General features: G+C 44.0%; 1 protein-coding gene across 1 annotated transcript; it reads right to left on the minus strand.

Annotated features, from left to right (window-relative positions):
- Window positions 1-5,189: 5,189 nt before the first annotated feature.
- On the minus strand, window positions 5,190-6,324 carry LOC122133810. The gene has a single exon (XM_042710682.1). The coding sequence runs from the start codon at window positions 6,162-6,164 to the stop codon at window positions 5,430-5,432; it is 735 nt and encodes a 244-aa protein (XP_042566616.1). The 5' UTR covers window positions 6,165-6,324; the 3' UTR covers window positions 5,190-5,429.
- Window positions 6,325-13,145: the final 6,821 nt, after the last annotated feature.

Consider the following 13,145-nt stretch of genomic DNA (forward strand, 5'->3'; position numbering starts at 1 on the left):
GGTGTTGCCGTTGTGACGACCCCGCCTCTTCTGGTGGCTGGGAGAGCTACTTGTCTTTGTATTACAGATGCCCCGCAGGTGTGGCCGGCTCGTTCGTTATTGGGAACACCTGGGTCTGCTACTATAAGAGCACCGCCCACGGATTTCATGGGAGATTCAGAGAGAGAGAGAGAGATCGCGTGGAAACCTTGCTCCCTACTGCTCGTCTTACGCAATGATCATCGCTCCGTACCTATTGAGATACAACATTCCATCTACTGCCCTAGCATGCATACATACACTACAACCTTACTGACTCACTGACTGCCCCATCTCACCGTAGTCTGGCCTGGTAATATACCCTAGTTGCTAAATAAAAGCATACTGTTTGGCGTTAAATCCTGTGTGACTCTCTTTTATTTGGCATGCCTGTGAGCCGGGCATGACAAATTGGGGGCTCGTCCGGGATTGAATTCAGAGTTATTTTGGTGGTGCACGTTAGCTGGTTGTTCGTTGTGGCCCGAGTTGGGAAAAACTACTGGACAAGGGAAGGTAAGTGGACGTGCTGGGGTAATTGTGGTTGAGCTGAAGCTAATTGTTCCCTGTTAGGCACAGCAGCGTTGATTCTTTGAGTTTCGCTGGTTTGTTTTTTTAGTAGTGTTGGGGTGAAAGCGGCTGGAGCGGTTGTCTCGGGAGCATCGCCGTGGTGATAGGGTTGTTGCCAGTGACTGGTCGCTTCCCTTTACCAGCGGTGTTGAGTGCGTAATTACCCGCCGCGAGTAACCACATGAAGACCAGGTGAGTTAGGTAGCTAATATTTGGGTTAGGCAGATAGAGGGGACGATCTTCTTTTACGGGTTACAGCCAGCGCGTCCACTACTGAAAAATGTCTCAGCTTGAGGATTTTTTTGAGACTCCATCGGAGTTGTTTTTAGAGGATTGCACTAAAGACCAGCTGTTAAAAATTGCAGACCATTATGAGATAGTCATCAGTGATAAGAGGCTGAAAGATACGGTAAGATCGATATTGAATGCGAACTTGCAGGAGCGGAAAGTGTTGCCGGGTAAACCAGGAAGCGTTGTGGGGGATGCTCCTGGTAGTACAAGTTTAACTTTTGAACAACAGAAGGAGTTGCTATTGTTGCAAATGGCGCACGACAAAATTAAGTGCGAGGCAGAGCAGGATAGGATCAGCTTGGAGCGGGAGAAGTTGAGTTTGCTCAGAGAAGGTAGGTTGAGCAGGGAAGATATGCAAGCGTTAGGTGGAGAGAGGGTTTCTGCACATAGCCGGGTGCCGCATTTTGATCTGGTGGGGAACTTGAAGCTTGTTCCAAAGTTTAATGAGAAGGACCCTGAGACTTTTTTTTCGTTATTTGAAAGAGTGGCGGACGCTAGGGGTTGGCCTGGTGCGGATCGCACGGTTATGTTACAGTGCGTACTGACCGGGAAGGCGCAGGAGGCATATGCAGCGTTGTCGGTGACGGATAGTGTGAGTTATAAATCGGTGAAGGAGGCGGTGCTTAAGGTCTATGAGATGGTGCCGGAGGCCTATCGTCAGCGGTTCAGGGAGGGTAGGAAAGAGGACAAGCAGTCCTACCTGGAGTTTGCACGAGAGCTGGTGATTACTTTTAATCGTTGGCGTACAGCTTCTAGTGTAGGAAACTTTGAGGAGTTATGCGACCTGGTCCTACTGGAACAGTTTAAAAGTTCAGTTCCCTGTCCTATTGCCACCTATATAACGGAACAACAGTCAAAAACGGTGGGTGAGGCAGCTGCATTAGCAGATCAGTATGCTTTGACACACCGCAGTGACTGGGTAAAGGTGCCTAGTGGGCCTAGGGAAGGTGCAGTTGGGCATGGAGTTTGGTCTGTGGGGTCAGGCATGCCTGAAGTGAATGGGGCAAATTGGCGTGACGTAGAGAGAGTGTGTCACTTTTGTGGGAAAAAGGGGCATGTGAAAGCGGACTGCTATGCTCTTAAGAACCGGAGTAAACCGATGAGTGTAGAGTCGGCTGCGTTATCCGCTCCAGTGGTAAGGGTGGTTCCGGATCAACATTCTCATCGGGTGTGTGAGAAAGGTCCTGGTGATTATTTGCCTTTTGTCTCAGCCGGTTTCGTTTCCTTGACGAGAGACAGTGAGAAGGTGCCGGTTAAAATCCTAAGAGATACCGGCGCATTAAGTTCATTTATTCTGGCATCAGTTCTCCCTTTCTCAGAGCAGTCTGATACTGGCGAGACGGCACTGGTACGGGGTATGGGATTGTCTGTGGTGTCTGCTCCAGTGCACCGACTGCAGCTGTTCTCAGATTTGGTGCAGGGGGAAGTGTGCCTCGCAGTGCGCCCGGCGTTTCCGGTGGAAGGAGTCCAGCTTGTTCTTGGGAATAGGCTAGCTGGTGGGCATGTATGGTCGGATGTTCCTCCAAGCACGGTGGTGGGTTCTCCCCCTCGGTGAGTGGCAGTGACGGAGAGGGAAGAGTCTCATGGTTTGATCCGGCAGGTTAAGATGAAGGAGTGTCTGTATATCAGGCGTGTGTGTGTGTAAGGTAGTGTCTGTGCGTCAGGCATGCTGGGGTGTGAGTTAGTGTCTGTTCATCAGGCAAGTAAGGTAGGGTCTGTGTATCAGTCCTGCTGGGGTGTGAGTTAGTGTCTGTTTATCAGGCAAGTAAGGTAGGGTCTGTGCATCAGGCCTGCTGGGGTGTGAGTTAGTGTCTTTATCAGGCATGTTGGTGTGAAAGGTGTTGTCTGTGATTCAGGCATATCAGGGCGACCCAGGCCCAAATCAAAATCCTCTTTCACATTTCGCTGTTCCTGGGCACTGTATGGATATGTATTACATTTCGGACATAGAGGGATAATATCCTCTAACAACGCCAATGCAGCCATATTTTCTACTGAAAACTGAAAATCAGGCTTTTTATAGGCTATAAATTGAGCAAAATGTTTTACGCGTGTGGAATTGAAATGAATACCTATTAGACGAGAATTTCATTCATGTATGAATTATTCAAATGGTTTAATTGATTTTATTGAGCAAAACATTAATTTGGCCTTTCACCATTAGCCCTAATGGTGACGGTGGTGGTGACGATGATGAAACTGCGTGTCGGCGCTCTGAGAGTTCCGAATTCCTGCAGTACTCCAGTATTGCCACAAGGAAATGTACTTACACGAACTAGAACCAGACGTAGAGATACGTCCTTTTCTACGTCTAAGACGGTTTTTATAAATCTGTACTTAGACGTGGATTTGATCGCACGAACACTCTATGATCAAATCTGTGCGTAAGTACGTTTTATAAATGAGGCCCCATTGCATATCATTATTGTAGAAAATGATTAAGGTGGACTCATGATAAGAATAAAGAGAAATACAGACAATTTATTTTCACTGCTTCAATTTATTGCATTTGTTATTAATACATGTAGTCATTTAACAGACGCTTTTATTCAAAGCGACTTACAAGGAAATGTAAAACTACAACAAGGAAAGAAATGAGGGGATTGCATGGATATATATAAAGACTAGATGTCTCGTCCGCGTTGCCGGCCAACGGAGTCGAACGTCCGCACATGGCGGCCATCTTGCCCCAGTCAGTTCGCTCACCCATTACATTGTGTTGGTATTGGTATGTACTTTTTAAATAACCATAACTTGCTCAATTTTCAACCGATTTTTAAACGGGTTGGTTTGTTATAAACGTCAGAGATGTAGTTATGACATTGCATACTTATGAATAATTATGTTATTTTCTTAAAAATATCCAAAAAGAATCCCGAATTATAACCACGTTAATAACGTTTGTAAGAAACCAAACCATTTGTAAATCCGTTGAAAATTGAGCAAGTTATGGTTATTTAAAAAGTACATACCAATACCAACACAATGTTATGGGTGAGCGAACTGACCGGGGCAAGATGGCCGCCATGTGCGGACGTTCGACTCCGTTGGACGAGACATCTAGTCTTTATATATATCTATGGTGGTATGTACTTTTTAAATAACCATAACTTGCTCAATTTTCAACCGATTTTTAAACGGGTTGGTTTGTTATAAACGTCAGAGATGTAGTTATGACACTGCATAGGCTACTTATGAATAATTATGTTATTTTCTTAAAAATATCCAAAAAGCATCCGAATTATATCCACGTTAATAACGTTTGTAAGAAACCAAACCATTTGTAAATCCGTTGAAAATTGAGCAAGTTATGGTTATTTAAAAAGTACATACCACTACCTACACAATGTTATGAGTGAGCGAGCTGCCTGGGGCAAGATGGCCACCATGTGCGGACGTTCGACTCCGTTGGACGAGACATCTAGCCTTTATATATATCTATGGCCCAAGCAGCTCGCAACACTTGGCCCATGGCAATCATCACAGCTGTCTTTCCTGGTCAGGATGGGGAACTCGGCAAAGTGGAGTTAAAAGTGACCATAGATGGGACAGTTAAGAACTTTTTTAGACCTGTGACAGAAATGTCTTGCTGTTGGGAAAGGAAGACTAACGTATCCTTTTCTTTAATTCATGTTGATATGACATCTTTTACAGATGCCAGGCGGGGAGTGTTCTGCCCCTGGCAAGCATTGTAAGTAGGTTTGGCAGTTTAGTGCCATTTATTGGCCATTTTAGAATAATTATCTTTTTTCCGTTGGTCGTTTGCAGCATAGTCATATATACATGTCTATGGTTTGCAGCAGCTACAGCTGGCTTCGTTTATTGTTTCCACGGTAACAGGAGCCGTCTCCGAAATAATTCACTTTTCCGTTGATAATACTGTAACGAACCCAGCTCACGGGCACGAAACATAAAGGGGAGGCCACGCAGAATATTTGATATAATAATATTAAGTTATTTATTAAGGGTTACAAGTATATAGTTATCTATTAATTATAGGAAAACGTGTGGTGAATGTCAGTGTTGTGGAGAGAAACAAAAGATGTAATGTAAAGTCAGTTAAATGGTAATATAAAGCAAACGACGACGACGACGACGACAATCCAAATCCAACGAGTATCCACAAATCCAATTCCTATCCAAACACCAACGACCAATCCACAACTCCAATCCAACGCTTCACGAATGCAGTCTGCTCAGGGCTTTTGTAGCCCCTCCAATTACTGCTACACCTGGTTCCAATAACCTGCTACACCTGCTCCCAATCACCTGCTTTAGAGATAGACAGAAGAGGCATGCAAATCTCCTGGGGGCGGGGCCTAGACCCGCCAGGGTCGTAACATCCCCCCCCTTAAGACAGAAGCCCACCTAAGTGGGATTCTGCACTATCCAAAAACCCCATTTACCTAAACAATCCCAATCCCCTATTTAATCACCCGCTCAACATCCATCCCGCTCACCAGTCACACCCCCTATTCACCTCAGCAATTCCAGGCCCTGGAAAAGCAGTCTAAGAGGGACAGGGGAAGAGACAGGAGAAGAGAGAAATTAGTTCAGCAGGCAAGCCCCATCCCCGCACAACCCATCCCCAGTGTGCGACCACGCATTAGTCCATGCACAATGGACCTTCCCTTCACATGAGGTGTAAAACCACTGTATAACAACATGAAGCCAAAGATCTTGAAGTCCACACCAACAATGGGCCAACCTATCACTACACCAAATACAGCCCCCAGGAAGAAACTGGTTGTTCTGCCCGTATGTTCTTGAAAGAAGAATCTGAAGGTGCATTTCACTACGATGACCAATGATAATTGTGTAGTAAATAATACATTCCCTATGGCACGGAAGACTTTATCACCGGACAGAAATATACCAAAGAAGTGGCAAAACACACACCATCCTATTAGACCTGATTTCTTTTCACACTTCAGTCCTGATATCCTATTTGAACCCCTCCCTGATTGTGCACGACTCTTCGCCCCCGTCACCCCAGCAGTGCAATCCTTAGGAACCTCTGTAACCCAGTCGCCTTGTTTATTAGCCTCTATGGGCTCTATTGACCGTACTGGTGGTGCTGGCCCGCTTGGCCATACCCGTGCCCCAGCCAGGATGTTACCCAATATCACATGCACTCCTGGCACAGGCAACGCCTCCCTGATCTGCCCATCAGCGGATTCAGAGATGCACTGCCCTTGTCCAGAGGGATCAGGCACCTCACAGCCTGAACCTTCTACAGGGACAGTGGCCTCTACCTGCACCTCTCCTGTGCGGTTCCATTTACGCATCGGGGCTGCACACCCCGCCCCTTTTGCCGAGTCCCATCTGGGAGAGATTGGCCATTTCTTATCCCCACCCTGGAGCAGTGGGCACTCTCTCTTCCAATGACCGCTCTTTAAACAATAGTTACATTTTCCAGTGTCCGGCTCACTGAGATATGACGGCTTAAGTCTAGTCCCAGATGGACCATTTCGATAACTGCTAACCTGAGTGGTCCGACGTTCCTCGCGATTATAACTAGTTTGTGTGTTAGGTTATACTCATCTGCGAGCACTGCAGCCTCCCTGGCAGTCTTAACCTTATGTTCATTTTAAAAGATAGCCAGCCGTTCCGGGACCATATTTTTAAACTGTTCCAGCACCATCAACTCACACAACTGCTCATATGTTTTGACACTAACGGAAGAACACCAGCGATCAAAAAACCCCACCAGATCTCTCGCCACCTCGGAATAGGTCTGTTGGTCATCTTTTTGCCAGTTCCTAAACCGCTGTCTATAAAACTCCGGAACCTGTTCATACGCTCTTAATACTGCTTCTTTAACCCGCTGGTAATTTTTCCGGTCCGACACAGACAGGGCCACAAACGCATCTTGCGCTCTCCCCGACAGAACCGTTTGTATTAACAGGGTGCGCTCTGAGTCGTTCCAACCCCGCCCATCAGCAATCCCTTCAAAAATAGAAAAGAAAATGTCGGGATCTCGGTCATTGAACTTGGGCAAGAACTTGATCATATTTGATAGATTCTCTGCGCCAGCCCTACCCGATGACCCCGAGGAGTCTCCAGCTCCAGTCCCCACAATCTTACCCTCTGCCATTAACCTCAGACGCTCTCTCTCTAATTTCAGTTTTTCGAACTCCAACTCCCGATCTTGTCTCATTTTTTCAACTTCAACCTCCCGATCTTTATCCCTCGCCGCCTCTCGCATTTTTAGAAACTCCATTTGCTGTTCAAAACTAAAAGCGCTTCCATGCGAAGGGGCACCTGCATCTGTGCGCGTTGGGGTAGACGCCGCAGTCGGATTCACAGGATCAGACTTCCCAGCTATTACCGACCTCTCCAGCAAATGCTGTTTTACACTATCCTTTAACCCCTGTTTATTAAGCTCCTTGGGCAATGACTCGCTAAAATGGTAATGCCCTGCCACTATGCGAAGTTGAGCTTTCGTTAGCCCGTCAAGATACCCCTCTGTTGGAGACTCGAAAAACTCTGCCATTTGCTCCATTTCCACCGCTATATTACACAGGCCCCGATGCGACAGTGCAACCCAGCAATTAAGCGCAGGTGATGAACCACCCAGTCACCAAAACCCAACAGACTAGAGCTGCCCCGATCTAACTCCCAAACACAGTCCTCGCTATTTCCAGATCTAGTCTTCAGTGTGTCCACCTGCAATTGAGCTGCTAGACAGCCCCAGCGTGTCCGACACACCCACAGAAAACAATAAACTTTAGTAAGCCGGAAAAACAACAACCAGCGGTAAGCGCTCTTCACCTGAGCAGGGGTTCACGTTGCTCGGTAGGTCTAACCTACCTTTTCCCACCAAGTTACCACTACACCTGCACTCAATCTAACCAGTATGCACAGCCCGTTTCTCTCCCAACGAGAGCCCCCAGCTGCCGTCACTTTCAAAAGTGACTTCCCTCCTCCACGGCAACCCAACGAAAACAACAAAAGTTTAACACGTACAATTTTCCGCGTGGTCTCCCAATTTTGCAATACCCTTCCTGCTGCAACCGGCAGTTTTGTGCCCGTCAGCATTAAAGGCCAATATCCCGATCTAATAAAATTCAATGCAACTTTACCACCACTATTTCCCAATGAGTGGTTGAAAAGTTACCTTACCTGATTCCGAAAACAATCTCGGCCGAGCCCCCACATGTAACGAACCCAGCTCACGGGCACGAAACATAAAGGGGAGGCCACGCAGAATATTTGATATAATAATAATAAGTTATTTATTAAGGGTTACAAGTATATAGTTATCTATTAATTATAGGAAAACGTGTGGTGAATGTCAGTGTTGTGGAGAGAAACAAAAGATGTAATGTAAAGTCAGTTAAATGGTAATATAAAGCAAACGACGACGACGACGACAATCCAAATCCAACGAGTATCCACAAATCCGATTCCTATCCAAACACCAACGACCAATCCACAACTCCAATCCAACGCTTCACGAATGCAGTCTGCTCAGGGCTTTTGTAGCCCCTCCAATTACTGCTACACCTGGTTCCAATAACCTGCTACACCTGCTCCCAATCACCTGCTTTAGAGATAGACAGAAGAGGCATGCAAATCTCCTGGGGGCGGGGCCTAGACCCGCCAGGGTCGTAACAATACTAACAACAATACCTCTTTATCCGAAAACATTATCTATCCTTGTATTTATGTTAATTCCTCAGAACGCAGAAAGTACAAGACGTAAATACTTTCAGTAAATCATAATTTGTAAGATAGATCTTAGTTATTTCTGTTATTCCTCTGATTATCTGTACATCACATTTACTCATTGACATCACATGTCCTCCAAGTGTGTATCCTAACTACACATATAGACAGCCAGCCTAACTCCTTTCATGAACGATGCAAAGTCAGGATGTAGCTTCCAAGCTCCAGGTTTACTGATGAAATAGAGTAAAACTGAAAGCAATACAAGAATGTGTTTTATAATTACGTTACTCTCATGATATAGCAAGTCCTTGCCATCAATGTGAATTGTGCTCCAATCTGACTTTATCTAAATTAAAAATTTAAATTAATTTGTTTACTTGTCCTGATGAAACGCTACGGCTACACCAAGCGCGGAAATTCTGCCGTGCGGAAATAGAACTTTTACGGAGCGGAGCTACACTGGAAGATGAATCCATTATCTTTTTTGCTGTCTTTGTTTATTTATTTTATAAACCAGAGTTAATCTGCACCCGTTCATCTGGATCACAGTAACATGGGTAAGTATGAAGTCTACCGTAACCCGTAAATAAAACAAGATTCGTGTAACGTTAAATTTGAGGCAGACATAGTTACCAAGCAACCATCAACGGACACAAACTGTAAACCATAACCATTTGATACAAACTTACGTTGGTGTGAGACAAACTAACTAATTCGATACAAACTAACTAGTTGCAAATTAAATAGTTAGGGTTTTCAGCTTCCACATCAAAGATCAAGATAATATAGTAGTCTAAGTAGGTTTGATATATAGCAAGTTATGTTAAACTTCGGAATTGCAGACAGGCTAGTTGTAGATATGCTAGCATAGATGAAAGCTGTGCGTTGCTGAATAATCTAACCTCTAGTCTCACCAGGTGTGGAGTTCATGGGATTACAGATGCGTTTTTATGCACATTTCACATTTTTCATGTTCAGCAGCTTTCAATAGATCAGAGACCACACACACCTTTTCCCAAGTCTAACACCACTCATGGTAATGGACGAATGGTCATTTAGATCAATCTGTACCTAAAGTACCTATATCAAATTGCATCCTGCTTGGCCAGAGAGCTAAATGTCCCAAATATAAGTCACTCTTGGAGGGGGAGGAGAGGAGGGGGGCCGTGTCTGTAGGAATGGGGTCAGGTACCCCTCACGTGGGCCCTCTTAGTAACTAAAGTGTGAGTGGACCCAAGCAATCTCATATGTGTAGAACGCACAACTCCATCCCTCATTCTTAAAACCTTAATTTGCACTTGAGGCATTCATGTGACCCACAAGAAATTCAGCTTAAGCCAGTGCTTGAATTGGTATCAGTTGGACCCAGAACACTGACAGAAAATGGAACCCCCACCCCCACCCCAACCACCAAAACTGCCTGATATAGCATCATCAAGTTAGAAACTTGCTCAGGGGTGCCTCCTGAGGGCGACAAGACAGAGAGGACAAAGCCTCAGTATTATGTCATGATATAGCAAGGCCTTGCCATCAATGTGAATTCTGCTCCAATCTGATTTTGGATCAGAATAATCTAAATTAATTTGTTTACTTGTCCTGATGAAAGTAATGAAGGACACAGATGTTCAAAAACTGAGAAAATACTGGGAAGACTGAGATGAAGATGTTTTGATTCTTTTGATGCTTACTCCTAAATAATGATGTGATTAACATTACATGTCAATGCTGCATTCTACTGTTCAGAGGTGGTATTGCAGGGAGAAAGGTACACAGGTGTGTCGTGCCCATGTGAGCACATTGCTCTTTTCATAACATTTCCAAGTTAAATCCTTGCATTTTAATACATTAGTGATGCAGTGAATATAGTGAAATAGAAAGGGAAAATAGAATGAAATGACAAAGCACATCAACCCTTGTGAATGCAGATCTGAGTCTTTTGCCTGTGTGGTGTGAGTCAGATTTGAAAAGAACTGGCAGAAAACAAAATTAGTGTCTTTGCGTGACTTCAGACCAATAGCTACAAACAAATTGTAGTGGGCACACAGTTAATGTCAAGGAAAGAGGGATTTGCAGGAGAAGACCAAACAAAGAACTTTCTTCTGTACCTAGAAGCATTCCTACATCTCCAAACACTGTTGCTATTGACTCCTTACCAATCACAAGGGCTACATTTGGTACTCAGAACCTTTACCATAGTATACTTGCAAAATGTCAGGAAAGGTCTTCTACCTACACATTCAATGCTATCCCTTGATACTATAAGTCAATGACCCAGTTAATACTCAAGTTAAAACTGATTTACGGGAATGCTTGCTAAAATTACTAGGATTATACACTAGAGGGCGATGTCAGGGACACTAAGTATGCTCCCCTTTGGTCTCTATGCTTGAGCTTAGTAAGGAAGAACAATGCACTTCAAAGACCAATGGGATGAACCCTGGCTGGGAAGCCAAAGGCATTTTCGGTACCTGTGTGAGAGCGTTTTTTCTACACTGGCATACTTGAAGAATAAGTACAGAGCAAGGCTTGAACGAGAGAATGATATGAGACTGTCGCTGTCTACCATTTTGCCACGAATAGACAGGCTGTGTGGACTTCAACATATCCAGATATTACACTGACAGGTCTCCCCTCTCTCCACACACACACACACGGACACACGCTCACACACACGCGCGCGCAGGCACATCAGTGGGCCACGGATAATGTTCTAGTCAGAATGGTGGTCCCTGGGACAAAACCAGTTGAAAACCCCTGGTTTAATGGACTCCCTACTTAGTTTTACATGGGTTTGAAAAGACTGATTAACACTTTAACAGCCTGCTACTTTGGTAGTCAAGGGCTTTTTTCTTGTTTGTTGAGTGTCACTGATACTTGAAATTTGAGGTTTCTTTTGAATTGACTTAACATAATGCTACCAGAAGTTTACTGGATCTGCTGTATGATGGAACGCGATTTCTTTCGTTGCTAACGTTAACCTTGAGAAGATGGGGTTTGACCGGGGAGGGTGGTATGGGGAGGGTAGACGAGAATGTTCCTTTGTGTTTTTCTTTTCTTTTTCTTTTATTTTTTATAGCACATACATGTTCGTGATTGTTACGGGCTTTGAGTATTCACTTGTGTCACCACAGAGTAATTTTAGGTGATCCAGATAGGCGCAATATAGGAGCAGTCAGGCTAGTCAGTTGGAACGTGAGGGGCATGAACAGTCCCGTTAAAAGGGGAAAGGTTTTTGCACACTTGAAATCACTTAAAGCAGATATATGCTTCCTTCAGGAAACGCATATAAAAAAAAGTGCAGCAAAGGTTCTGAGGCTACGATGGGCATCACAGATATTTTAGTCTAATCTTTCAGTCAAGGCAAGAGGGGTTGCTAGCCTTATACATACAAAAGCTACATTTCAACATGAGCAAACAATTACCGACCAGAACGGTAGATATTTCATTGTTAGAGGTTTACTGAACGAAATACCAGTAACACTGATTAATGTGTATAGCCCTAACTTCGATGACCCTGGATTTTTCCTAGCCCTTTTTAGGGTTATACCCAATCTCTCTGGGTCTAAGGTGATTATAGGGGGTGATGTTAACTGTGTAATGGACCCAGTGACAGACAGGCAACAACCACAGTTATATAAATCCAAAAGTAGGTTGACTCTCAACAGCTTAATGCAGTGCCACAACCTTGTAGATGTCTGGCGATTGCTTAATCCCTCCTTTTTCCCCATCAGTACACAAATCTTATTCAAGGATAGATTATTTTCTTTTAGATTCCAGCTTACTTTCCACTGTCTCTGGCTCTCGTTATCACAACATTGTTATATCCGATCATTCCCCTGTTTCAGTAGACCTTCAACTTAACTCAGAGAAGGGGAACTACAGCTGGTGGCTAAATAATTCTCTTTTAAAGGATCAGGGTTTCTGCAAATACATTACTGAGAACATTTCAGTGTACATTAATACAAATGACAGTTGTGATGTTAAGGACTCCACTGTATGGGAAGCCCTGAAGGCGGTTATTAGGGGAGACATAATATCATATGAGACTGCTGAAAGAAAGCGCACAAGAAGTAAGTTAGTGAAAATACAAAACAGTCTCACAAATCTAGAAAACAGTTGCAAGATTGCCCCCGACGCTGAATTGCTAAACAGGATTGTGGCTCTAAGATATGAGTATAATGACCTGCTTTCAAAAGATGTTATCAAGTTACTGACACACATGAGACAGAAACACTTTGAACTGCACACAACTTACTTGCCAGGCAACTAAGACAAATGTAGTCCTCCAGGGCTATATTTCAAATTAAAACTAGCTCAGGTCATATACTAACTAACCCCCAAATGATAAATGACAGATTCAGGGAATTCTACTCACAAGTGTATAAGTCACAAGGCAATGTATGATAGTCACAACCGGTATTGTGCTGTGCCATGATATGGATTTTGCTATACCGTGATATATTCATACATTCTAATTTGGCATTCATGTTTTTTTTTTTCAAAATTTCAATTAAGTGATAGGCTAGTAGTTAGTAGCAACATCAATTTTTTACTGAAATCTAACCTCTCTAGGTTCTTACGAAAAAAAGAATGTA

This window comes from Clupea harengus, chromosome 19 (assembly GCF_900700415.2).
Source record: "Clupea harengus chromosome 19, Ch_v2.0.2, whole genome shotgun sequence".
Lineage (NCBI taxonomy): Eukaryota > Metazoa > Chordata > Actinopteri > Clupeiformes > Clupeidae > Clupea > Clupea harengus.

Bases quoted from the DNA above. Each gene is read 5' to 3' on its own strand.
- LOC122133810 (XM_042710682.1), bottom strand. From the start codon at position 6,164: ATGCGTAAATGGAACCGCACAGGAGAGGTGCAGGTAGAGGCCACTGTC.